The sequence below is a fragment of the Pipistrellus kuhlii genome, unplaced genomic scaffold (assembly GCF_014108245.1).
Source record: "Pipistrellus kuhlii isolate mPipKuh1 unplaced genomic scaffold, mPipKuh1.p scaffold_m20_p_86, whole genome shotgun sequence".
In the NCBI taxonomy this organism is placed as follows: Eukaryota; Metazoa; Chordata; class Mammalia; order Chiroptera; family Vespertilionidae; genus Pipistrellus; species Pipistrellus kuhlii.
The window spans coordinates 611,514-639,036 of NW_023425591.1; the positions used below are offsets into that span (position 1 = coordinate 611,514).

The 27,523-nt window shown below is 43.5% G+C and overlaps 1 protein-coding gene across 4 annotated transcripts in view; it reads left to right on the plus strand.

Moving 5' to 3' along the window:
* Nucleotides 1–27,523, plus strand: part of RBM33 (RNA binding motif protein 33) — a 110,688-nt gene that overhangs the window by 51,318 nt on the left and 31,847 nt on the right. For all 4 annotated transcript variants that reach the window (XM_045577225.1, XM_045577224.1, XM_036425834.2 and 1 more), the window contains 4 exons: nucleotides 22,395–22,527; nucleotides 22,940–23,283; nucleotides 24,581–24,859; nucleotides 26,928–27,209. In XM_045577225.1, the coding sequence (XP_045433181.1) occupies nucleotides 22,395–22,527; nucleotides 22,940–23,283; nucleotides 24,581–24,859; nucleotides 26,928–27,209 (1,038 nt within the window). The remainder of the gene's footprint in view (nucleotides 1–22,394; nucleotides 22,528–22,939; nucleotides 23,284–24,580; nucleotides 24,860–26,927; nucleotides 27,210–27,523) is intronic.

The window sequence follows — 27,523 nt, forward strand, 5'->3', positions numbered from 1 at the left end:
GTAAAATTTTAATGTGATTTGTATGTAAAACAAATGTTTTGCTTAGGTTAGACAATCTGATTTTCAGGAAATACCTGAATGACCTATTTGACTTTAGCTTTGATATTTCAGTAGATGTGTTTGTCAGTGGCATTTAGCAAAAGGTTTTTATTTATTTTTTATAAAAGATAATAATTTCAGAGAGTAAGGGATAGGGAGAGAGGGCTAGAAACATCAGTAATGAGTGAGAATCATTGATCAGCTGCTCCTGCTGGCCCCTCTTTTTCTCCCCCCCTTGAAAACCCCTCTTCTTCCTTCACTCAGGATTGAGCTGGCAACCTGGCTATATGCCCTGGCAGGGAATCGAACCAGGACCTTCTGGTTCATAGGTCAATGCTCAAACTATTGAGTCACACTGGCCAGGCTAGCGAAAAGTTTTAATGAAGGATCTAGATGTACAATCGGGTGATTACTTAAAAATAAAGTCAATATTGGATTTAAAAGTCAGTTTTGTTTTGTTTTTTGTTTTTTTTAGAAAGTTCCTTGATTTGGAGTTATGAATTAAGATGCAGTTTCTAAAATGGATTCTTACTGATTTTATTTTCTTTGCTAATTTTTTCTTTAAATTAGTTACCAAATTCTAAAAACCAGTTATTTAAAAATCAGGTGATATTTAGTATAATTCCTACTCAAGGTGTTTGTCCAAATAGCTTAGATTAATAATTGCATCACCCCAGGATAAGCTTGCATGTGTTTACTCATTAGATACACCTTTCCTGTGAGGTGGTTTAACTGCTCAGTTATTATAAAGCACTAACTTTTTGAGTTTTTTTTTTCTGTTTCTTGGGATTGTGAGCATCTGTGTTAAAATTATTGGACTTAATAAACTTTGTATTTTAGGGATAGCATTTGACATGAAAAAGCAATTATAGTTGAAGAAAAAGAAAGTAATGTATGTAATCAATATTTTTGCAAAAATTTGTTTGCTTATATAAAATTAGAATAATCATTTGTAGTTTTCATCTACTTGTATTTTCCAATTGGGCAAATCCTTGAGTACCAGAGGATAACAAGAGAAAATGCTTTGTGAGGCAGTGAACTTGAAGTTACACGGTACTCGAGGGTGTTGATCCTATCAAGCTGCTTTGGCTTGGATGAAAGGAAATAGTTGCATTAGGACATCGTCATGTGGGTGATATAATTTGAGAAATGTTTTCTTCAGCTCAGTTATTTCCTACTGTTTAACATGTATCTTTTTTAAAGTCCCAAATTCTAGGTCTTAAGCAGTGAACTTTGGTTATTGAAAATGCAGAGCTCTGCTTATTTCTGTAATCAGTCTTCCGCAGAGAAAATAATCAGATGTGGAATCTATTTTAGAAACATACAATAGAATATGTCTTTAAAATGTCCTTCAAAACATTGTTGGGACAGGAGGTTAATTCTAGGTCACTTATGCCAGATCTTTTTTGAGTAATACTGTTTTTTCCTTTTGTACTCCTAGGTTGTTAAACTTGTTGCTATGAATGTAAATGTAGTTTTGTGAACTTTTAGTGAATTTCTTTTTCATGCCATGTGCTCTGCATATAGTCCCCCAATCATAAAACAGACCGAGCCCAGTTAAAGAAAGCCCAGTTCTCCTGAATGATAATATGCAAATGGTGGAGACAGTGTTGTGGATGCCACAGCCGCCGGGAGATCTCCTACTGATGGCCCTGTCCTGGTATTTCCCAGTAGGGGGTTTTGGTCAGCATTCACTAAACTGAATTTTGCTTTGTGAAATGAACACACTCACATACAAATAAAGTGATAAAATATTCAAATTAGGAAAGCCTAACTTCATATTCATCGAGGATACACAGAAGATACAGAAATCTGTGGAGCAAGAGCGAAGGACACTGGGATCTTATCTGTCCCCAGCGGTAGCCCTGCAGTGAGCTCCTGGGAGAGTGTGGTGTTCCTGTTGACAGCCAGCTCATTTCCTGAGCACCTGGTTTGCAGAGAAACGTCTGCGAAGTCCCATTTAATCTGTGCCCGGTGGTGCAGATGAATAGTTGTTAAAGAAGTACACACAGGAATTTAATATTGAGTTATCTGGTTATTTATTAGAGACTCCATAAAAGGAGTAGTGTAGAGCGGGTATATATTGCCTGTTTACTTTTTTTGTTTTCAAGAACACAGATGTGAATTTGTACATTTAACTCTTTGGAATTCAGCTCTACCCAACTGACTAACGAGTAGAAGAGGCAGACAGGAGACACAGGACCACTAGATTTCCACATGTGACAGGCATGAAGTTGGGGTACAGTTGGTATTAGTGCCATGGCTTTTCTTCTCTTCCCCCAGACTGGCAAAGTTTACTTTCTTAAAAGCCGATTTTGTTGGGACAATCTCATGAAAATTTGAGAATTTCTTAATTTAGAACTAATATGCCTAGGAACTGTGCTAAGTGATAATGCCTCTACTTTTTAAATAAAAAATCACAGAGATTGGCCAACCTAATATGAGATAGTGGTTTTCAACCTATTGTGAGACACTGTCTTTGTGTCTGAATTTTGTTTTCAGTTCCCAACGTTTTTTGTTCTACATGTTAGTCTAATAGGTTTCACTTTCCACAAAGTCCTTTTCTTATGTACAAGTATGTTTTCCAGTTACATATTTGTCCTCAAAGAGATGTTTTTAAAGTCTACCTGCTTAAAAAAGTAACATGAAAATTTCAATTAATGGTATCTGAAAATGCAGCTTTCAGATTTCACTAGTTGGTTTCAATGTCAGTGCGACTGCTGCTTTTAAGTATAGGAATCATTCCCAAGTCACTCACATTGTCAAGTTTCTTGACCTAGGGAATTCTAAAACCTATTCAGTCATTGCTTTCACTTTGCTATGTCAGGAAATGTTAGTATTTCAAGGGTAGCCACTTAAATACTAAGTATTTGGCTACTAAATAATTTCTTAGTGATCTTTATTATTTTTTATTTAAAAGTATTTTTTTTTTTATTGATTTCAGAGAGAGAAGGGAGAGGTAGAGAAGGATCTATGATGAGAGAGAATCATTGATTGGCTGCCTTCTGCACACCCCCTACTAGGAACTGAGCCGGCAACCTGTGTAGGTACCCTGATGGGGAATTGAATCGTGATCTCCTGGTTCATAGGTTACGCTCAACCACTGATCAACCACTTGCTGGGCAATCTTTATTTATTTTAAAATAAAAAATTATGTTAAAAAAGACTTCACTTTTCAGTTTAAATGTTTTCTTAGCAATTACATTACTACTTAGACCCGGTAAATGAGATTTCTGTTGGTGTTTCCTTTTTAGGTACAATTCTCATAGGTAGATCTGACTTCATTCTGAAGGGACCAGGTGGTGATGATTGACAGCTCCTGGATGTGTTCTTTGTGGCATTTCATGCAAATCGTGTTTGATGAGACTGCTGCATCCAATTCCATCCCTTCTTGATTGTGGTCCGTGCAGCTGTGAACCCGGCATCATTCCATCTAGGACACTAGTCTTTCTTTTGAACCCGTCTTGTTGTTACTGCTCGCCTGCATTGCCTCTTAATGATTAGCAGTTAAAGCAGGAAGGGATGATGGGCATTTTATCAGATGTAGGAGTGGTAGCAGGAAATGTGGGACAAGGTCCTTCCAGCTGTCAGACGTTGTCAGGCTTGCATGGAGAGACTGCACTTTAAAATGCAGGTGACATAATACCCACCATCCTCCATTTGCTGGTGTGTTTCTGATTAATCATGATTACCATATATTACCATACCATCAAATTTAATCATATCAGTGAATTCCCAACTGCAGCAGTAGGAGGAGCAGCTAACCACTGTGTAACAGCGATTAAAGTGGAGATTATAAAACGTGCACCCCTTCAACTGGACTTGTGTCCTGTCAGCATACATTGTGTGTTGGTATAGATAGGGTGTAGTAGGATCCCTACAAATAACTCAAAGGCTGGGGATGCTCATGGAAATCCTGAGATCAGTTCTTGTATCATCACCGAGCCTACAGCCCTGTTGTAAAGACTGCATTGTAAGATGGTTGGTAAATTATTTTGTTTAATGTTTGGCTAAGTAAAACTGTTAGATTGAAATGAAAACCTTCCACAAAATCCTGCCCAGGTGTATAGTTGTGTGTATAGTAGACTTAAACTTTGAATGCAGTTTGCCTATCTAATTCAGTAATTCACCCAGTGAAATGTTAACACAGAATGTCAAAGTCTCAGGACTCCTGTATGTTCAAGAAGATCTCTGTGGCCTGTTCTAGTGCTGTATCCTGTAAAGCACACTAGTTGTTTTTGTTAATATGTATTTCCCATAGGTCTGTGCAGACATATTTTTAAGATAAATTTTGAAAGAGACCATATTCTGTTATAAAGTACCTGAAAGTACTTCTTCCAAAAGATTAGACTTTTTTTCATTTAAAAAATGTAGTCCTTTTAATGTACATGTCTGTGAATTTTAATAAGTGTGTGCAGTTGTGTCATTAGCATGGTTAGGACTGGGAAAGGTGTTGTTCCCCAGAAACTCTCCTGCTGCCCCTCCCAGCCTCCGCTCTGTGCCCAGTGCCCAGTGCCCAGAACTGTCCATGCATTCAGGGCCCTGTGGGATGCTGCCTTTTCAGTCTGGCTGCTTTCACTTAGCAAGGTGCACTTGGGACTCACTCACCCACTTGGTTGTACGTGCCAGAGGTGCAACCCTTTTTACTGATAAGTATTATCCTATTGTAAGGATGTACTGGTTATTTGTTCCCCCTTTGGACATTGGATTATTTCTGGTTTTCAGTTGTTACAATGAAGCTGCTGTGTCTAGGTTTGTGTGAACATGGTTGTTTGCAAGTAGCTTGGAGTGGGAGTATGGGTTATCTGTAGGTGACTTCCCAGATGAAGGTTTCACAGCAAGCAGACTGAGCCTTCTTTGACAGAGCCTGTACTGCTGCCTCCTTTGAAATCAGTCCTGAGTGAGAGTCTGTCTCCTGGAGTGCACGTTGATGAAGGCCAGTGGCAGTGAGGAAGTTTAGGAGTGAGTTCAGTATTTTAGACTTTCTCCGGGCCTGTGTTCAGCATACGCAGGCACCTTCTATTCCACCGCACAGGTGGTGAGACTGAGGCCTGGAGGTAAAATTTCTGAGGTTGACATACTGGGTGCAGGAGGTAGGATGGGAACCAGGGCAGCCTGAGTCTCTTTCTTCAGCATACTGCACCTCTTCCCTCCCTCCCTCCCTCTCTCAGTCCTGAAACGCTGCTCAGTGAACTGGGCAGCGGTTAGTGCATCTGCCAGTTGAATCATCACCATATCAGACTATAACCATCACTTGGTGCTAAAGTGGAAAAGCTTGCTATGCAGCGCCTGTCACTGGGCGAGCTGCTGGGGGGAGAATGGGGTGCAGGAGTAAAGGGCTTTTTCTTTATGAAATAACTAGAGGCCTAGTACACGACATTTGTGCATAAAAGGGGGCGTTCCTCAACCTGGCCTGTGCCCTTTCGCAGTATGGGAGCCCTCGGGGAATTCCTACTGACAGCTTCAGTCCGGCTTGTGGTTGAGATGCACTCCCCTGTGCGAGTGCACTGACCACCAGGGGGCAGCTTCTGCGTTGAGTGTCAGCCTCCTAGTATTCAGTGCTTGTCATTGTGACCTGTTGTTCCACTGTTAGGTTGATTTGCATGTTAGCCTTTTATTATATAGGATGTAAATCAATAGTTGTTTATCAAAAGCAATACTTTGTACTAAAGGAAGATGTTGTAACTTCACTTCATGCTGTGCAGTCAGTCCATGTGGCCGGGGCTTAGCACTGGGCATAGACTGCTTCAAAATGTTTGCAGTGCATCTGTGTTTATAAAAGTACCTTCTAGGAAAACCTACAGGCACAACCTGAAGGAAAAAGAAATCTAAGAACAATTGAAGTAAGAGGATTAACATTGTTATAGAGGGCTGTAATTTTAATTGTCAGGGGTCTCTAGTGGTCTGGTTTTTTTCCCCATTTAATCCATTTAATCAGAATTAACTGAGAGGCCTTCTTGAGTATCTGGTTTCTTATATAGTTCTTTGCATTTTAAGTGAGATTAAGAAATGAAAATATGTAGAGGAAGGTTGTAATTTATTGAGAGATTCATGAAATTTCAATGATATTGTTAAGGTATTTAATTAGTCTTATTAAAATAGACCAACTGACCCTTTTAGGGAAGCTGATAAATCATATAATAGCTGTTGGAGCCTCTTTATTCTCCGCATTATATGATTAACTTTGTGCTAAGCAATTTATGCAAAGTTTCCATCCTTTTTCTGAAGGGAAGTTATCAGTTCTTCCTGAATAGGATTAGTGTAGATAGCATCATGTAATTATCAAGAGATGCAAAAAAGTGAGAGCACAATTTGTATAAGAATTACATGAAAGGGAACAATTATTTCTTAACTTGGATTTTTAAAGGAATATAAAGAAAAGCAAAACAGAAATTATTGGAAGGGATTAAGGTGGCCTTTTCTTTGAAAAGGTAGAATTACATTAGTATTAAAAGTTATGTTAAGTGAGGTATTTACAGAGCAATAATGGTCTTAAAATCTGCATTTGATAGAGGGACTTTATAATTTATTATCCTTGATACCCATGAATGATACCGTGTTTCCCCGAAAATAAGACATCCTCCGAAAATAAGACCTGCTTACAGGTTTCCTTCTGAGTGAAATATAAGGCATCCCCCCGAAAATAAAACCCCTCCTAGGCTAAACATGAGAGATTTGGTCCACTGATTCTGAAAGAAATTCACCAGGAAATTCAGGAATTGGATTGTTATGATGATGTTCCAGAAGATGATGACATGATTGTCATTGAATAAATGAGTAAATTCTTGATACTGTAGGATTCACAGTTTGTCTGGTTTGTGTTGACAACTACCATACTACTGTACTGTACACAGGTAATAAATTTCCTTTATTTCCATTTAACAGTAAATGTATACCGTATTCTTCTTCATGGAGGAATAAAACATCCCCTGAAAATAAGACTTAGCGCATCTTTGGGAGAAAAATTAATATAAGACACTGTCTTATTTTTGGGGAAACAGGGTAGAAGGTTACATAATGAATGATCATGTCAGGAGGATCTCTCAGGCAGTGTCACACTTTGGCATCAAGGTGTCTTTGGTCCCAGCAGAAGCAGGGGCCATGGAAGAAAGAGCGATTTATATATCCAGAGGCTGAAATGTAGTTCATGTCTTGAGTTTTTTAGTGATAGTGTAACTTTGGGTAATTTACTTGTAATTCTATAAACCCGAGTTTCTTCCTTCTTTAAGGAAAAGTTATTTGTTCTGCCTGTTTCTTGCTGTGGCTTTTATGGAAGATAAACTATTAGTTTTTGCCACCACTGTATTTATGGAAGACACATTATTGTTCTCGTGTCACAGAAATCTCAGTTAACAGTGACTTTAAATACCATGCTTCTTAGTTTTTACATAAAAATGAGAAAGTTCTGAGTTGGTATGGCTATTCTGTGATGGTATCATGGACCTGTGTGTATGCGCGTGCGCGTGTGTATGTGTGTGTGTGTGTATATATAAATAAATACACATGTATGCTTATTTATTTATTTATTTACTAGAAGCCTGATGCACGAAATTCATGCATGGGGGAGAATGTCCCTCAGCCCAGTCTGTACCCTCTCCAATCTGGGACCCCTCAAGGGATGTCCGAACACCCAGTGGGATTGGGCCCAAATGGGTGGTTGGACATCCCTCTCTCAATCCAGGACTACTGGCTCCCAACTGCTCTCCTGCCTCTGCCTGATTGCTCCTAATTGCTTCTGCCTGTCAGCATGATCACCCCCTAACCACTCCCCTGCCAACCTGATTGATGCCTAACTGCTACCCTGCCAGCCTGATTGCCCCTAACTGCTCTCCCCTGCAGGCCTGTATCCTTTCCCTCCCACCCCCCCAACTGCCCTTCCCTACAGGCCTGGTCATCCCCAACTTCCCTCCTTTGCGGGCCTGGTCACCCCTAACTGCCCTTTCCTGCAGGCTTGATCGCCCCCCAACTGCCCTCCCTTGAAGGCCTGGTCCCTCCCAACTGCCCTCCCCTGCTGGCCATCTTGTAGCAGCCATCTTGTATCCACATGGGGACAGTCATCTTTGACCACATGGGGGCAGCCATCTTGTGTGTTGGAGTGATGGTCAGTTTGCATATTACTCTTTTATTAGATAGGATTACCAAATTCCTGGTGAAAGAGGAGGTAGGTGGGGCAGAAGGTGCTGCCTATAAGGCAGTCTTATTCCATCTGTCTTGTTGGCCCAACTCAGTCACAGGGCCACCTTTGCTACAGCTTGGAATTTGGAGTTTTTGCTGGGCACAGTGCTGTCCTGTCACGGAGGAAGCAGTGAGGATGAGCACTTGGTACGCAATAAGCAGTCTTCTCCATAAGGTCAAATGTAAGTTGTGTAGGTAAGAGACGTCTGTGTCCAAAATGAAACCAAGCCGTGAGGACAGTACCACCTCCCCTTTATGAAATGTCTCTTCTGTTCTCAAAAGGCAGCCTGTGAGCGGCTTTCTGGACCTTGGAAAAGGTTTAATACTTTATGTTTATTTCAGGGTTCAGGTTTTCTACTTCTGTTGTCCACTGACGCTCCAGGTGGCTATGAAGGGCCTCCTGTTCTCTCCAGAGGAGCTGTCCTCTCTGGTCAGAGACTTCCTTCTTGTGTCAACTGCCCTTTTTTCTAACTCGTCGCCTCCTGGCCCTTACAGGCTTCTTCCTGGTGGGTCTGACTGCACTGACCAACTAAGTCCATCTCTCCCAGGGTTGGCTCATCTGTACAGCTCAGCCTGTGCTAGCTTCTCTGGAACCTAGCCCCCGCTGTCCTCCACCTGGCCGGCCCAGAGTGCCACACCTTGTTATAGGTTCAAGGGTATGCCCACAAAAGTCCCTCTTTTCCCATTCTTATTCTGTTGAACCAGCTTCCAGAGCCAGAAGTTTCCTTGTTACTCAACTCGTGTCAGCTGCTGCTTTTAGGCTGTCCCACCCCTTCAGCAGTCCCTCATAGGTTGATCAGGTAAGAGCTGCCTGTGCCATCTGTCCATTCCGGTCAGCCATTGGATTTCCGTACAAGGCTGCATCTGGGATTATCAGACATTGGCTTAGATAAAGGGATGTGAAGATGCGTTTCAGCCATTTGCAAACAATAGAGAGCGTAGAGGTTCTGGAGGCAGGTGTCTAGGCAGGTCCAGGCCCCTCCGCTTCCTAACTGTGCTGAGTGTAAGGTGTGTAACTGCTCAGAAGAGTTTTGTGAATGGAGTGTCTGCCCCACAGGCTATCGGGGTTGACTGACCCACTCAAACGGCAGTGTGGGCTGAGCCTGAGGTGGTGGCGGCAGAGCCCTAGATTGGTAAGGGCATTGGGGGTACAGGCAGGAAGGGGTGGAACCTTTGAGTTTTCCGCCCTGGGGTAGAAGGCCATTTGAAGGGACAGTCTTGGGGAACAGCCCCAGGTGTCCAGCACGGGGAGTCAGCCGGAGAGCACTGGCTGGCTCCCAGACCCTTAACAGGTTGGCCCTGGGAAGTGGCTTCATTCAGTCCTCATCCTCCAGACTCCTTCCTCTTTCCCTCAGGTTACTTCATTCTGGCAGGAGGGGAAAAGTGGGGATCAGTCGGGCAGGTTTGTTTTAACTGACCAGCTGTGGAACTGGCCTCCATTACTTTTGATCACATCCCATTTGCCAAAACTTGGCCACATGGCACAGTCCTTGCAGGCCCAACTGGGAAATGCAGCCCGGCTCGTGGGGGGAGGAAGACTTAGCACAGACGGATGAGCCATCAGTGTCCTGGTCGGAAGGAAGGCGGCCATTTTTCTGCAAAGCCCGCAAGCAATTTTGTGTTCTGTTTACACCCATAGTCCTGCAGTAATTTCCACTCTTGATGTCCATTCTTAGAGCAAAGCTATTTCTTATAACTTGGGCAAATTTAGATACAGATATATGTGTGCGTAATGGCTTTATATTTTTACTAGTGGCCCGGTGCATGACATTTGTGTATGGGGGTGGTGTCCTTCAGCCTGGCCTGCACCCTCTCCAATCTGGGACCCCTTAGGGGATATCCGACTACATGGACTATTTGGATTTGTATTCCACATGGTCTATATACCATATTTGATTTTACAATTTGAAAAAGCGAGGACACTGTTCTCCATCCAGAATTTCTGCCTTAACTATATGGTCAATTTCATCTTCCGTTCGTAATTTGGATTCACTAATAATGATATGTGAGGGTGAGACAGTCTGTGTTTCTGAAATTCGGTAGCATGAATTTTAGCTATTACTTGGCCAAATAACTGGAATTTACTTATATCACTTAAAAGAGCTTTCAGTTTAGTATTAAAAACTCTGGTTACCAAGTAAGGTCTGTTTTCAACATTTTGCCAGCATTGTAAATGGTTTGTAATATCTGACTATTTGGGGTGCATGTCATGGTTATGAATAAATTGGGCTTGACATACTTTGTTACAATTGCCATAGCATTCTGATATTGCTACTGCATATTTCTGGGACTACTCTCAAAAGATGATGGAAGTATTATCATTTTACCAATCAGCACATTGTCATTTTCAGATCTAGATGTGAGATAATCCATCAAACCACTATATTTTTCAACTCTCAAGATAGCTTGGTTTGCTTTAATGAAATTTATCCTATTTGCCTCCATTTTAAAATATGAATCCACAATAAACTGTTGAGTTAACTTTCCTGCATTTAAAATAGGATTGAACGTGTCCCGCACAGAGAAATGAAATCCATAATACTGCATTTGTGTGACTCGTGTCCTTACATTTTGTCTAGTATCATTGTTGATTACACTGCTGTTTTAGAGCCTTAAAGTCATTGAATCTAATGTAGGGAACAGGATACTGATTTGTTTCATTTTTGTGGCATTCAGATTATTGGGATCTAGTTTACAATGAATGGAGGTTCTCCATCATTGTTTCTGAATATGACTGCAACCTGGATTACACGGGGAGAATTATATCTGCCTGGATCACTGTTACAATTGTATTTCATCGCCATTGTTATTTCTGTGGGAGCAATACCTTTTGCTGCTGCTTCAGATTGGGCTTCCTTTCCTACCTCATGTAGTATCTTTTTTTTTTTTTTTGGACCATGCTTTTATTTTTATTTTTATTTTTTAATTTTTTTTATAAGTTTTTATTGTTCATATTATTACAAATGTTCCCCCCCCCCCCACCATTGCTCTCCTCCACCAGGTTCCCACCCCACCCTCTGCCCTTTCCCCACTCCCCATTGTCCTCATCCATAGGTGCACAGTTTATGTTCAGTCTCTTCCCACGCCCCCCTCTCCCCTTTTCCCCAAGAATCGTCAGTTCACTCCCCTTCCATACCTCTGATTCTATTATATTCAAATAGTTAATATTGTTCATCAGATTTTTTTAATTTCCTTGGTTTTTAGATTCACTTGTTGATAGTTACGTATTTGTTGTTCATAATTTTTATCTTTGTTTACTTTCTCTTCTGAAAGAACCCCCTTCAGCAATTCATATAAATCTGGTTTGGCGGTGATGAACTCCTTTAGCTTTTTTTTATTAGTGAAGCTCTTTATCTGGCCTTCGATTCTGAGTGATAGCTTTGCTGGGTAGATTATTTTTGGCTGTAGGTTCTTGCTAATCATCACCTTGAATATTTCTTGCCATTCCCTTCTGGCCTGCATGGTTTCTGTTGAGAAGTCAGCTGACAATCGTATAGGTGCTCCTTTATAGATTACTACCTTCTTTGCTCTTCTTTTAATATTCTCTCTTTGTCTTTTGCTCTTGGAATTTTAATAATGATGTGTCTCGGTGTGGTCCTCTTTGGATTCCTTTTGTTTGGAGTTCTGTGCGCTTCCTGGACTTGTAAGTCTAATTCTTTCCCCAGGTGGGGGAAGTTTTCTGTCACTATTTCTTTCAGTATGTTTTCGATATCTTGCTCTCTCTCATCTTCTGGGACCCCAATAATTCTGATGTTGGTTCGCTTGAAGTTGTCCCAGAGGTTTCTTACATTATTTTCAATTTTCTGGATTCTCTTGCCTTCTAGCTTCTGTGGAGGAGTGTCTTCTGGCTCTTTATGTTCCAAATCTTTGACTTGATTCTTGTGATCTTCCCTTCTGTTTTTAGGACTCTGTAAAATATTTTTTATTTCAGACAATGTATTCTTTATTTCTTGTTGATCCCTTATTAATTCTAGTTGATCTCTTTTCATATCCTCGTAGGCCTTATCCATCTTTTCTAGGAAATTCTTGAAAAACCTTATAAGCGTAGATTTGAACTCTATATCCAGACGCTTTTTGTCCTCCATTTCTTTCGTTTGTGATCTATTTTGTTGTCGCATTTCGCAGTTACAGATGGGACGGGGTTTCAGGGTGGAGCCTGCAGCTTTGGCTTCCGTCAGCCCCGCCCTATGCGGGTCCTTCAGTGCTCGCTGCTGGCGCCTCTGAGAGAAAGGTGCCCTCGATTTTCGCCTGCTGCCAAACAGTCTATGCTCTCCCACAATGAGCCCGGTATTGGGGTTCAGTTCAGTTGGAAGTGGAGTTGGAGGTGGCGTTCAGAGCAGTCTGGAGCCCCAGTCTCCTTCCCGTCAGGGCAATCCCGCGGCACAGCTGACCGTCCTTTCTCTGTGCGCAGTGTGCGCACCGCTGGGACCTCCTTTCGCCACTTCCCCGGGGTTCCGCCTTACAGCAGGGCTCCCTATGGCTGAGCCTGAGTCCCCGGGGTCTGGCTTAAAACTGGGGATCAGAGCAGTCGGGGGCCCAGCACAGTCGGAGTTTTATCTCCTTTCCGCTAGGGAACGCCCGCCAGGCACTCGGCCTCCCTCCTCTCCGGCTCTGTCCTCTCTGCGCGCCGCGTCTCTGCGTCTCCGTACCTTGGCTTTTCCAGCTCATCCGCACCTCCTTCTGGTTTTCTCCTTGCTTCTCACTGTAGAATTTCCAGTCAGTCAACCTTCCTGTAGTTCTGGGCAATGTCTGTTTTATATTTTAGTTGTATTTTATTGAAATTGTTGTGTGCGGCTGCGGCTAGGTGTTCACCTGGGCGCAGCCATCTTGGATCCCTCTCATGTAGTATCTTGTACAATTTTGTTAATTCATTTATTTCATGCTTGAGGTTGATGTTGATCATGAGTCTTTCTGAACATCCCTGGTTTTCTGGCATTGATAATCTTTTACTTGTCACTTCGGCCATATCTAAAATATAGAGTTGAACAAACTTCTGAAAAACGCTATCTGAAGGATGTAAAGTTCCAGTACAGTGATAAACTTGTCTGTGTATTCTAAAACAGTATGGCCCATATCCTGATGGTGATGCAATATTTGCTCCCATGGAAGCAAAAGCAAAATAACTATGGAACAAATATTTTCTATGAAATTTTTACTGTCAGAATCTACATTTGTATTTCATCTTTTTTTTAAATTTTTTTTATTTTATTTTTTACAGAGAGGAAGGGAGATAGAGAGCTAGAAACGTCAATGAGAGAGAAACATCAACCAGCTGCCTCTTGCACACCCCCTACCAGGGATGTGCCCGCAACCAATGTACATGCCCTTGACCGGAATCGAACCTGGGACCTTTCAGTCTGCAGACCGACGCTCTACCACTGAGCCAAACTGGTTTCGGTATCTTTCATCTTTTCAAATATGCCAGTATTCTGGGAAATGTTTATCATTTGGACAAACTTTATCTTTGCTACAACATTGAGTAAATTTTCTATCAGATTGTTTGTCATCAGAGAAATTTAGTGATTGGCAAAATTGACATCTAACAGTCATTCTACCACAACTATGCATCCTCCTTTTTGCTGAGCAGGCAGTTCCTACCAGTATTGGTAGTACTTGTTGATGACTATTCTTTAGACATATTCTGTCATTGATGCTGCCTTCTTCTAGCTTCAGAGGCACATTGGTCTTCAGACATTTTCTGTTGATGACACAGGCTTCTTTCAGCTGCAGAGCTATGTTGTGTCAATAGTTGATCTCTAAAAATAGCCCCATCTCCGTGCTGTCAGGCTCTGGGATGCAAGTGAATGAGAGTCCTGGCTGTCAGGCCGTTGAGAGATGGCTGACCAACGGCTGATTCTGTTTTTGTTTTGTTTTTTAAATATATTTTATTGATTTTTCACAGAGAGGAGAGAGAGGGATAGAGAGTTAGAAATATCAATGAGAGAGAATCATCGATCAGCTGCCTCTTGCACACCCCCTACTGGGGATATACCCACAACCAAGGTACATGCCCTTGACCAGAATAGAACCTGGGACCTTTCAGTCCGCAGTCCGACACTATCCACTGAGCCAAACCAGTCCCGGCCAACGGCTGATTCTTGCTGATTTGTGGGGGATGGGACTCCCTCATCCCTGTTGTCAGAGTCTGGGCTGGCGCCCATGGGGACACAGCGTCAGGTCTGCCTGTGCTGTGAGACCCAAAGTCATGTTCCCGCCCACCTGCATGTGCCTCAAAATTCCATGAGAACCAGACCTGCCTGCATCCATGCAGATGGAAGCAACTTGGAGCTTCAGGACTCCCCATGGAGCTGCCCCGTAATGTGTGCATGGGACTGAGGGAACCCTGGTGGAAGCTGTGTGGAGCAGCAGCCAGGACCCACCTCCTGCCCACCCCTCCGTCTCCCCCCACGGGGCCATGGGAACTGCGGCCGGCAGGCGCACGTAGCAGCCGGCAGCATCCCCCCCAACCCCGATGTGCATGGTGCCATCTTGTGATAGTGTTACGGTGTGAGGGTTAATTTACATATTGCCTTTTTATTATATAGAACATTCATTTATTTTTATTTATTTATTTAAAAAAATATATATTTTATTGATTTTTTACAGTGAGGAAGGGAGAGGGATAGAGAGCTAGAAACATTGATGAGAGAAAATCATCAATTTCTGCACACCCCCACCGGTGACATGCCTTTGACCGTAATCGAACCCGGTCCACAGGCCGACGCTCTATCCACTGAGCCAAACTGGTTTCAGCCATTCATTTATTTTTGTTAATTCTCACCTGAGGATATTTTCTTATATTGTTTTTCAGAGATAGTAGAAGGGCAGGAGGGGGAGAAAGAAAAACTTTGATGTGACAAAGACGCATTAATTGTTGCTTCCCCCACTCTCCATCACTGGTGGGGAATGAACCTGAAACCCAGGTACATGCCCTTGACTGGGAGTCAAACCCCAGACACTGACCAGACCAACCATTGAGCCACATTGGTCAGGGCTGTTATAATCTACTAGAGGCCCAGTGCACAAAATTCGGTAGGATTGGGCCTAAATGGGCAGTTGGACATCCCTCTCACAATTCAGGACTGCTGGCTCCTACCTGCTCGCCTGCCTGCCTTCTTGATTGCCCCTAACTGCTTCTGCCTGCCAGTCTGATTACCCCCTAACCACTCCCCTGCCAGCCTGATTGATGCCTAACTGCTCCCCTGCCAGCCTGATGGACCCTAACTGCCCTCCCCTGCAGGCTTGATTGCCCACAACTGCTCTTTCTTGCAGGCCTGGTCCCTCCCAACTGCCGTTCCCTGCTGGCCTGATTGCCCACAACTGCCCTACCTTGAAGACCTTTTCCTTCCCCTGCTGGCATCTTGTGTCTGCCATCTTGTGTCCACATGGGGCAGCCATTTTGTGTATTGGAGTGATAGTCAATTTGGAGTGATAGTTTATTAGATAGGATAGAAGCCTAGTGCACAGGTGGGCGCCAGCTGGTTTGCCCTGAAAGGTGTCTCAGATCAGGGTGGGAGTTCCGTTGGGGTGTGGGGTGGCCTGGGCAAAGGGCCTGTGGTGGTTTGCAGGCTGGCCACACCCCCTGGCGACCCAAGCGGAGGCCCTGGTATCTGGGATTTATTTATCTTCTGTAATTGAAACTTTGTAGCCTTCATTGGAGGCCAGGGCATGTGGAAAGCTTGGCTTCCTTCATCGCCGGGGAAACCCAAGCCTCCTGCTCACTCTGCTGGCTGTTTGTGTTGGGATTTATTTATCTTCTATAATTGAAACTTTGTAGCCTTGAGTGGAGTCCCTGGCTGACCAAGGTGTGTGGGAAGCTTGGCTTCCTCCATTGCTGGGGAAACCCAAGCCTCTTGCTCTCTCCGTGGCCCCAGCCATCTTGGTTGTATTAATTTGCATACTTGCTCCTGATTGGCTGGTGGGCATGGCTTGTGGGTGTAGCAGAGGTATGGTCAATTTTCATATTACTCTCATTAGCTAGGATACTATAGGTCTGGTGCACAGATTCATGCACTGGTGGGGTCCCTCAGCCTGGCTGGCAGTGATCGGGCCAAAAACTGCTCTTCGACACCCCAGAGGGGTCCTGGATTGTGAGAGGTTGCAGGGACCCCACCAGTGAATGATTAGGACCAGGGAGGGATTGTGGGAGGGTTCTAGGGGGTGTCCAGCCGGTCTCATTCATTGCCATAGGCCAGACTCCAGCAGCAAGCCAACTACCAGTTGGAGTATCTGCCCCCTGGTGGTCAGTGTGCATCATAGTGACGCTTAGCATATTAGGCTTTTATTATAACCTATTTAATAAAGAGGTTATATTTAAATTAGCTCTCACGCTCTCACAAGATGGCTGCCTATGATCAGGCCAGCAGGGTGTTAGTAAGGGACGACCAAATGACTGAACAGCAGGCTGCGTGGGGAGACCAGGCCGGTGGGGGGGCCATGAGGGGCGACCAGTCTGGTTGGGGCGACAATTGCAGGTGAACAGGCCAGCAGGGGGGTGGGGTGGAGGGAGTTGGGGATGGGAAGGGGACTTATGCTGATTTGTCTTTCACTTGATCAGGAAACACATAATTGTTAGAAGCTGTGTATTACACCTATGGTGGAATGCTGTCTGCAAAAATGTGCTATGAAAATGACAATGCCAGGCACAGTGAGGTTTCATGGTTTCTGGGGACTATCTTTGTGTGTGTTTCTGTAACTTCTCCCAGGAGGTAGGGCGGTTTTACAGATGGGAATACTGAGGCACAGAGAGGTTCAGTCATGTGGTCAGTGCTGTGCTAGTGAGAGGGAAGGCCAGAGACACAGGTCCATCAGTTGAGCATTCTCACTTAGTAGGATAAAGAATAAAGTTCTGGTTAAATGTTACTGCTGAAGTCGGTCTGCGGACTGAAAGGTCCCGGGTTCGATTCTGGTCAGGGGCATGTACCTTGGTTGCGGGCACATCCCCATTAGGGGGTGTGCAAGAGGCAGCTGGTCGATGTATCTCTCTCATCGATGTTTCTAACTCTCTATCCCTCTCTCTTCCTCTCGGTAAAAAAATCAATAAAATATATTTTTAAAAAATGTTACTGCTGAAGAAAGATTAACGTTTTAGTAACATTTGAATACCTGTGTATATCTGGTTAGACAGCACAAGGATAATTAAAGAAAAGATGGTTTGGGGAAGTGATGAAAATCACAATATTAAAATTCCAAAGAGGCCAAGATATGTGATCCCAATATATTTTCATTTTAATACCAAAAAATGTCTTTAGAAGTTAGGAATATTTAAAATAATCTCCAGGAAATCTGCAAGTGCTTAGAGACCCAAGAAATAAGGTACGTAGTTCTTAGACATCTTGAAGTTCCTATTGAAAACTAAACCACTTCAGTCTCTCTTTGCATTTGTCTGTAATTCAGCAGGCACTTCCAGAAGAGGGTGAAGAGGGTAAAGGAGAAACACTTTCCTTAGCTCAACCGTGGCAGAGTCCACAAACCTAAACGTGGCAGACCTCCTGCCTGCAATGGTGTAGCCAGTCTGCTCTTCCAGCTGCGTTTGGCCTTGTTTATAATGAAAAAACCTCTCATGGGAGGACTGGGAAGACGCTCTCTCATGGAAGGAGTGGGGAGGACACACAGAGTCCGGGAGGGCTGCTGCCGGCCAGCACTGTTCAGAGCCTTGGCAGCAGGGCTAGACGGATGGCAGTAAAGTGCAATCATGGAATTCATAGGGGCCCACAGACTTCAGGAGAAACCAGGTATTTTCCAGTTCTCTGCGCGCCAGGTCAGAAAAGTAGCAGTAGCTATCAGGGCTTCTCTATGAAATAAGGAAGAAAGCCGTGTGTACTAGTCAAGACAGAGTCAGGACAGCTCATTCCATAGTGGTGCCCAACACAGGTGTAGATAGGCAGCATACTTGTCCTATTTTTTAAATGAAAAATCCCATCAGAGGTGGTAATAGAGTGGTCTTTCAATTTGCTGTATGATTTTAAGAACATGAAGAGACCCAGTGTTTCCCAGACTTGGCTTGGACCGAGGTTCTCCAGACCAGTTCTCTCGTACCGTCCCCACAGCAGCAGGGCCCTGCTGATCGGCCACTTGTGTACCGAGGGGCTTTTGGGGGGTTTGCATGGGCGCTGTTGCATCGCTGAGGTCTGTTACGAAGCGAGTCCCCAAGAGATGGACCACCGGAGCCAATTTGATTAAGCATGCTAGAATTTATTACAGATTCGAATCTGGACTCAAACCATGGCTGACGCAACAGCCAGTAAACACCCAGGTAAGAGCCCTGATGGAGGGGCAGTCCCTCCAGAGCGCTCACACAAAAACACAGACAAACACACACCTACCGCGGCCAGTCAGGCTCTTCGGAATGGGGGTCCCTCATGGTCCTGGCTGGGGATTCCAGTCATGATCCCCAAGGACCACCAGGGAGCCGAGTCCGATGCAATAAACAAAAGAGCCATCTCCATGCTAGCATGGGCCCTGTCCCACTCATGCCGGCAGCATGGCGGAAGAGAGCGAATTTCGCCCAGTCCAGGAGTTTTATTCAGGTCGGTGATGTCACTGCCTCGGCTAACCCTGATTGGCCCCTCAGGACTAAATTCTAAAGACTGGGGATGGCCTGCAGGGTTGGTTCCCAGTCACATCTGCTTGACATTGGAATGTGGCCCTATCTTGCCCATTATACAAAAGCAGAACTAAAGGTTATCTACAGTTTCTACCCCTGAAGCTACTGAGTCAGTGGGAGTCAATCTCCTGTAACTACCCTATTGTTTAAGCAAGCAATCGAAGGTAGAAGTCAGATAGCAAGGTTAAAATTCAAACAGCAGTTTTTACCCAAGTATGAGTGCTACCATATTTCAAGGTCCATCCCAAACCTCTCTCCCGTGCAGACCACACCATCTATTGATACATGACCACAGCAGAGTATTAGTGGAGAGCTATCCTTTATTGCACTTTAAAGGTTGAAGATGCTTTGTCATTTGTCTTCATGTAGGTGTTAATATTTTACTAATTTGTAAGCTAAAACCTCATGAAAAATAACTCATTTTTAACATTTAAATTTCAGTGATTTCTTTGACCTTTTACATTAGTAGCTTGTTTCAGGCTGTGGTGCTGTCCTGCTCCTGTCTTAGGAGCATGCTTGTAATCTGTGGGTTTTGCATTTCTCACTACAAATTATTTTAATGAATCTTATCCTGTCTCTTCTACTTCCCTGTTTGAAACTTCCTGGTGTCCCCTCCCCCAGAAGAGGGAAGTCCAGTTGAATAGAAGCAGTTTGAATCCCCTGCTTAGGTGAAAGAGGGCTTTTATTCAGCAGGTGAGGTGCTGACTGGTCGCCACATTGCATGTGTGGAGGCAGGTGACCAGTCAAAGCTTGCCACGAAACAGAGGGCAGGCAATTTGTAACTTGATTTTCAGTGCCACTTCAAGAGAAATGGTTTAAACAAACAAACAAATAAACAAAAAATAGGACTTTGGTTGCTCATTTGTTATCAGAAAGTTTTGAAGATGATTTTAAACCATGTTTTGAAATACATACATATGTGAGAAAAAAGATATATGAAACTGAAGATAGGATACTAATGTTATATTTGATAAATAAATCCTTTAATAACACATATTCTGTCTAGTTACCTGTGCAAATAAATGCACAGTACATATTTCATTGACTTCAAACAGAAAATCAGAAAAAAATTTAAAATCTTCACCTGAGGATGTTTTTCCCATTAATTTTTAGAGAGAGTAGAAAGGAGGGAAGGAGGGAGAAGAAAGAAGAGAGAGTAGGGGAGGGGAGAGAAGGGGAGAGAAGAGAAGAGAAGAGAGAAGAGAGAGGAAGAAAAGAGAAAGAGAGAGGAAGAAAGAAACACATTGATGATGTGAGAGAGACACATTAATCGGTTGCCTCCTGAATGGGCCCTGCCTGGGTCCGGGGATCTAACTTGTAACTCAGGAATCCCTTGACCAGGAATTGAACTGCAGATGCTTAGGTGCGTGGGCTGATGCTCTAACCACTTATCACACCAGCCAGGGCAAAATAAAACTCTTTTGAGAACAAGAGGAAAGTATGCGGCCATGGCAGAAAGGAGGCAAGCTCATTGGAAGTCCTCATGCCAGCCATGCCATCAGAGCATTTTTTCTAGTGTAGTATTACCATAGTAAAAGTATTAAATATTGAAGAATATCCATGTCAAAGCATTATATGGGTAAAGTCTCAAGTGAGAAAATGTGTACATTTACTGGGCATAGAGAAGCTTGCTAATGTAACAGGATTGCATCCATTGTGTGTTCTCATGTACAGATTTTACACTTCTTAGTTACTGAACATTTATTGCTTTGGCAGTCTCTTAGTTGATAAGAATTTAATCTTGGGGGCTTCCTATTCCATATGCTATATAATAAAGAGCTAATGTGCTAATTAGACCAAACAGTTGAACGACCTTCTGAATGTCTTCCGGATGAAGCCAGGGCTGGGAGGGCCGAGCCCCTTGCATGAATTTCATGCATTGGGCCTCTAGTGTTTTAATAAGTACCTAATATTTGTTTTTATAAAGATGTAATATTTATGCTTAAACCTATTTATTTTAACATCATATAGTCATGGATCTTACATGTTTGTGTTTATACTAGTGTTCATTTTGTATTATTCTTACAATGCCATGGGTCGAGCACATTCTTAAAGGGAGAAGGAAGGCAAATGTAGTTTGCAAAAGCATTTTTAATGTTTTAAAATGATGTCACTTATTTTTATTTATTTATTTTTTAAATATATTTTATTGATTTTTTTACAGAGAGGAAGGGAGAGAGATAGAGAGCTAGGAACATAGATGAGAGAGAAACATCAACCAGCTGCCTCTTGCACACCTCCTACCAGGGATGTGCCCACAACCAAGGAACATGCCCTTGACCAGAATCAAACCCGGGACCTTTCAGTCTGCAGACAGACGCTCTACCACTGAGCCAAACCGGTTTCGGCATTTTAAAATGATGTCACTTTTAGAGGAAAGAGTATTAGTACTAAAATGACAGAAGAAGCATTATAATTTTATGAGAAAAGGGAATGTGGTTTTAAAAAGTTGAGAAATGTCCAGCCAGCATGGCTCAGTAGTTTAATGTCGACCTGTGAACCAGAAAGTTATGGTTCAATTCCAGGTCAGGGCACATGCCCAGGTTGCAGGCTCAATCTCCAGTGTGGGGTGTCCAGGAGGCAGCCCATCAGTGATTCTCTCTCTTCATTGATGTTTCTATCTCTCCCTCTCTCTTCCTCTCTGAAATCAATAAAAATTATTATTTTTTTAAAAGTTGAGAAATAATGGCTGAGTTTTAAGGAATGAGGTGTTATTAAATAGAAATTATTTTGATGATGTGTATAATTAATTCTTTCTAGAGGAGGAGAAAATTGTGAGGCTTTTTTTCTTTTAAAATTTTTAGTGTTGACAGTGTTACATGTGACCTCTTTTCCCCCTATTGACTCCCCCCAACCTGTCCTTGTCCCCCACCCCAGGGTGAGGCCTTCTTTCTATGCACCCAACAATGTGAGGCATTATTAAGCCAATGTTGTTTTTAAAAATCTTTGACTTTTCGAAAGACCAGCTGAAAATAAAGTAATTTTAGTTTATTTGTAGAGTTTTACTAGAAAATATTTAGCTAGTAAAGAATTTTAATCTTTAAGATTTTAGAAATTTTTATCCAGTGGAATCCAACTTTGTAATATTTCTTTTGTAGTAACATGGTTTCTTATACATTTCACATTTTCCTGTTTTGTTAGAGATTGCTGATATTGTTATAGTATAAATTCTGTTATTTTCCCTGCTTTTGAAGTAAAGCAGCTCTATATCTGTAGCTTATAGTTGTGTTAAAAAGGTAGCAAAGAATAGCATGTTTGAGAAGATAAACATCAGGAATGTCTAAATGAGGCATTGCGTCTTTTAGACGAAAAGGCAAGAAGGTCAATAGTCACCCGGATTTCAATAAGTTTAAAAAGAATGTTTTTGGTGCTGTAGACATATGAAAACAAGGATTTATATTTTAGATGCTGTGTTTTAATGTTTGACTATTTCATGTGGCTGAATCATTTACTTTGTTAACATGTAATTATAAACTGGGAGTATGGGAGATAAGTTAATTGATGTTTCAGGGGAAAACTTGGCTCCATGTACAGTGTATTTTCCTGCCTCTCATCTTTCCCTGTTGTTCTTTAGGGCCCTCCAGAATTCGCACAGCACACCCCTGGACCGGTTCCCAACAATTTTAGCCAGCCCCCACGGCTTCCTCTGCAGGACCAGTGGAGAGCACCACCCCCTCCCCAGGAGCGAGACCCCTTCTTCTTAGGAGGTAAGGGACAGTGCAGAGTAACGGAACCAAGCTGTGGTGGTGATGGGCCTGGGCACACTTCTGTTTTAAACCGAATTTAGCTTCTGTGTAGAGCTTTTGTTAAGCCACCAGTTCTTGTGCCCTAGCACTTCTGCCTGTCATTTCCCGTGAACTTCACGCACACAAAAGGAAATCAGTTCTAGAAAATGGCCAGTGAAGCCATGGAGAAGTAAGAGGGGAAACTTAGGATTCTTTTCAAGCATTCGCCTCCTGCCACCACTTGGCATCTTGTCTGTAGGAGGACTGTGTGCCACCAGCTTTCTAAAGAGCAAACGTCCTGCACAGCCAGAGGGTGCCTGGAAGGTATAGGCGCAGAGGGTGACCTAGACCCTCTGATTAGACAGCACGAGGATAATTAAAAACTGCCTTTCAGTTTCAGGTGAACCTCGTTTCCCAAGTCATCTCTTTCTGGAGCAGCGAAGCCCCCCACCACCGCCACCCCCTCCCACACTTCTCAGCAGCGCTCACCCTGTGCCCACGCCCAGTCCCTTACCATTCACTCAGCCTGGACCAGCTTTTAATCAGCAAGGACAGCAGCCCGTGTTCCCTCGGGAGAGGCCTGTGAGGCCCACCCTGCAGCCTCCAGGTCCCGTGGGCCTGCTGCACTTCAGCCAGCCAGGGTCTGCTGCCGCTCGGCCTTTCATTCCTCCTCGACAGCCCTTCCTGCCGGGCCCTGGACAGCCGTTTCTGCCCACACACGCTCAGCCTAACCTCCAGGTACTCGGAGTGGGTGGGCCGTGGGACAGGTGGTCTGTGGGGGAGGAGGAGGGTGCTGCAGGTCTGGGCCTGGTGTTTTTAAAGACAAAGTTTCATATTTTTATTCTAGTCTGTTAAGATCTGGAGGTTAAAGAATAAGGCTATTAACTGTTCACAACAGATAATTTCTTGACAGTATTGGTTATCTCAAGTCATAGGAGAAATGGAAAAGGTGATTGTAAATGTTGGGGAAATGAAAACATTTAGTATTAAGATTTTTTAATTTTATTAATGGCTATACTGCTAATATAAGTAGGATGTATTTTGACAATATCTTTGCTCATAACTAGAAGTCATAAAAGGTTTACAGGGAAATAAAGTTGTCTGTCAGCTGATATTACTGCGGTATGCAGTGGAAGGTTCTCCCTGGAGCTAGTGTTGTGTTCCTTCCTCCTTGGATGAGTTGAGTGCCCTCTGCTGGTGAGCTCTCTCATGGGCGGCCTGTTGTGTGATGTGAGCTGCTCCTTCCCAGCACATGTGTTTGTCCTTGAAGCATACTATTAAATACATGATGGAGGGTGCCGGAATCAGCTGTTTAGGAGCACAGAGGATGCATTAAAGTGAAAAGAGGAAAATGGTGATTATTTAGGGTGTTAGAGGAGGATAAATGTTTTTTTGTTTTGTTTTATTTTTCTTTTTTGTGTGTGCGTATTTACCACCCCAAGTCAAGTCTCTTTTATTACCGTTTATACCTTTACCCTCTTCTACCTCCCTGTTTTTCTTTTTATTAAAAAAAAAATACAGTGACTACATTTTCACTGCAGAAGCACTCGAGTAGAGATAAGTATTTAAAGAGGAACGTAAGCCTGACACTGCAGCAGCCACACTAACATTGGGTGCTCATGCTACTCAGGCTCTTCAGAGCACCCATCCTCGCATGCTCTTCCGCAGGAGCCTGGGTTATGTCCTCTCATGGCAGGGCATTCATTACCTGTCACTGCACACCAGGCCTGCTCATAGGCTGCACACTGCGTCGCTGTGTTGCACACGTTCTTAGAGACAGTGCTGCTGGGAATATCCCAGAGGTTATGTTTGTATCATTAGTAATCTCCTAAGGACAAATCCTTGGAATTTTGAGATTAAAAGGATTTAGAATGTATATATAACATTACCTCTATCAGCAAATCTGAAATGAAATTTGTACCACTTCAAGTTTCTTTTTGGTGTTGGGGTTTCTAAGGAAAGGGCTGAATTGGAACATACGGTAACTAGTATATGCATTTATAAACTGTTGTTTCTCTTTCTTTTGACACGACAGGGCCCTCTGCACCCCCCGTTACCCCCTCCCCACCAGCCTCCGCCACAGCCTCAGCAGCAGCCCCCGCTGCAGCCACCTCCGCAGCACCCGCCGCCCCCCCAGGCGCAGCACCAGCCTCCTCACCAGCCGCAGCAGCACCAGCACCACCACCACCTGTCCGTTCCCCCACCACCTCTGATGCCCATGTCGCAGCCCCAGTTCAGGCCTCATATGCAGACGGCTCAGCCTCAGCAGAATAGCAATCGGATGCAGTGCCCCCAGCGCCAGGGGCTGAGGCATGTGAGTGTCCACTTGTCTCCTGCCGTCTGGATGTCTTTCAAGTCACAACGTCAGGGGCTGAACTCCTGAGCCAGAGTAGTTTTTAGTTCGGATTTAATTAACGAAGCACATGTAGTGAGTTTTTCCACAGTGAACACATGTTTAAAAACGGCTTAGGAAATTGGTTTTCTTGACTACAGAAATTAATAGTGTCTCTTTTGTGCGTGAAAGACCCATCATGTTGTTTATTTCAGTTTCTTTTGTTTATCTGCGTATTCCTGCAGCGATGATAATAGTAATTAACAGACACATAACTTCAGAAAATAGTTTCCGGTGACAGTCACTTTCCCTTTGCCAGTGGCTTGCTTTCCCTTGGGCTATGAGTGAATAAGCAAGAGAATTCAGGAAGAATGTATTGAATGTTCTCTTGGTTGGTACTCCTCTAGTTCTGAGAATACAGCAGTGAGCAAGAGGCAGGTTTTCTGCCTTCGTGGAGCTTACATTTAATTGTGCTTTTATTTGTGAGGATACACTCTCAGGGACCATCAGCAAATATGTGGTTGGTCATGCATGGAAAGAAACTGGGGAGTATACTGCTTTAAAAATAAAAGACCAAGGTCACTGTTATCTGCTGGAGGCTAAGACAAGCAGGTCATAATGTGAGAAGTCCTCAAAAGGATGATGGACTTTTTCAGCAGGGCTGAAAATCTGCATATTATTACCTGCAGTTGGCTGAATGGCTCAAGGCGATCCCTAACCTGATAATCCTTTACTGTTCACCAAACGTTACCTTTAATATGTATGTTTGCTTTGCTAAAGAGCAAAATGTGTAAATAAAAAGTTAGGGAGCCCACTTCACTAGAGGGTGAGGATTCCCACCCTGGCTCCACTAATGCCTTCAGATTTATATTTCTTGTCTAGAGGATCCATTTATTCGTTAGCCCCTTCGCCAGATTCTTGAATCCTGGCTGCAAAAATAACTGCAGCAGTTATCGCCTGTTTTCCATTAAATAACTAACCTTTTTATAAAGAGTCTAATGATTAGAGTTCTATGCTCTAAGGTAGGGGTGTTGAACTCAATCAGAGAAGGGGCCAAAATCTAAAATCCAGCCTAAATCGCGGGCCAAATGGTTTACTGAACAGTCATAAACTGTCATTGTGATGGAAATGCAGCGGAGTGCAGTGATGACAGCGCGGTTCGGGCCACATTGCAAGGCCTGGCGGGACGGATTTGGCCCTCGGGCCTTGTGTTTGGCACATGTGCTCTAAGGTGACAGTTGGCTTTTCCTTTTATACTGTCCCTTGTTACCTCAAGCTTCAATCTTGTCATTTAGCTACTTTTAATCTCAAAATTTCTAATACCTATTTCTTAAAGTAGCAATGAGACTAAAATGATATGAGAAATAAAAGATTTCTAGATCTGGGAAGACGGTGGTTTGTAACTAGAGTTTTATTTTGTTAGAGCAATGGCAAGACACCTGCCTAGTCTTGTGTCCTTACGTGCCAACAAGAGATCTGAGAACTGAATCCCCAAGCCATCTCACATTTGTAAACCTGCCCCGTGTGGCTCCCCAACCCCCCACCCCGTCCCCAAGGTGTTGGGATTCTGTTAAGAGTCCCAAGGATGAACATAACCAAGTGTTTCCTCTTGGAGAACACTCACGATATCTTTTTCCTCCAGGGAGGGCACTGACTTAGTGCTTCAATTGTTGCTTGGTCTGCTGTAAACTTAGGGGAGCCAGTAGAAGAGGTGTGGCCAACTCCTTGTGCAGGTGGAGTCTTGTCGGCTCTGTCCCCAAACTCCAGACCCATCTGCAGTGCCCCGCTGAGAGTTCCACAGTTCAGAGCCTGTCTGTCTGTTAGCAGTGTTGCCCCTTAGGGGTCCCAGTCCTTAACAGCAGAGTGTACTTCTGCACTAAGCAGGAAACATTCATTTTGAAAAACGTATTGACCAGCAGAAGTGTCTGCCCCTGAGAGAGAAGTCACTAATTGGAATTATTTCTAAGTGTTTTTACCTAATAATCTAATGTGCCTTTCTGTGGTCCTCCCACGATTCTTGTTGTAATTTGAATTTGTCTTCTTGTGATAGAATACGACATCTCAGAATGTAAACAAACGGCCAATGCAGCAGCTACAGCCAACTGCCGCCAGAAACAGTAACTTGCGTGAATTACCAATAGCACCCTCACACGTCATGGAACTGAGTAACAGTCGTGGTGCATCCACGCCTGGTGCTCATGGAAAGCCGACGGGCAGCATGTCACCACCCTTGAGACCTGGGCCTAGGAACACACAGGGGAAGACGGACTTGAAGGCCAAGCCGGTTAGCCCTGAGGGTCAACCTAAGGAAGAAGCAAAAGCAGAACCAGAGGTAGGACTTGGCTATCACCATATCTTCCCACTTTTTCTCAACTAGGTCCTTGAAACCTCACAGTCATGTTCATATAACATACACGCTCATTCTCACTGGTTTCAGTATTAGATGGTATTTATGCACTTGCACAGTTAACGCTGTATGCTGTAGAGTCTGTATATATTGGGGGTCGGCAAACAAGTCCTTAAAGGGTGCAGATAATAAAAAATGTCAGACTGGATAGGCCAAACTGATCTCTAATATTTAATTCTGCATTGTTAGCACAAAGGCAATTACAGACAGTTCTAGCATCATCAGGGGTGGCTGTGTTC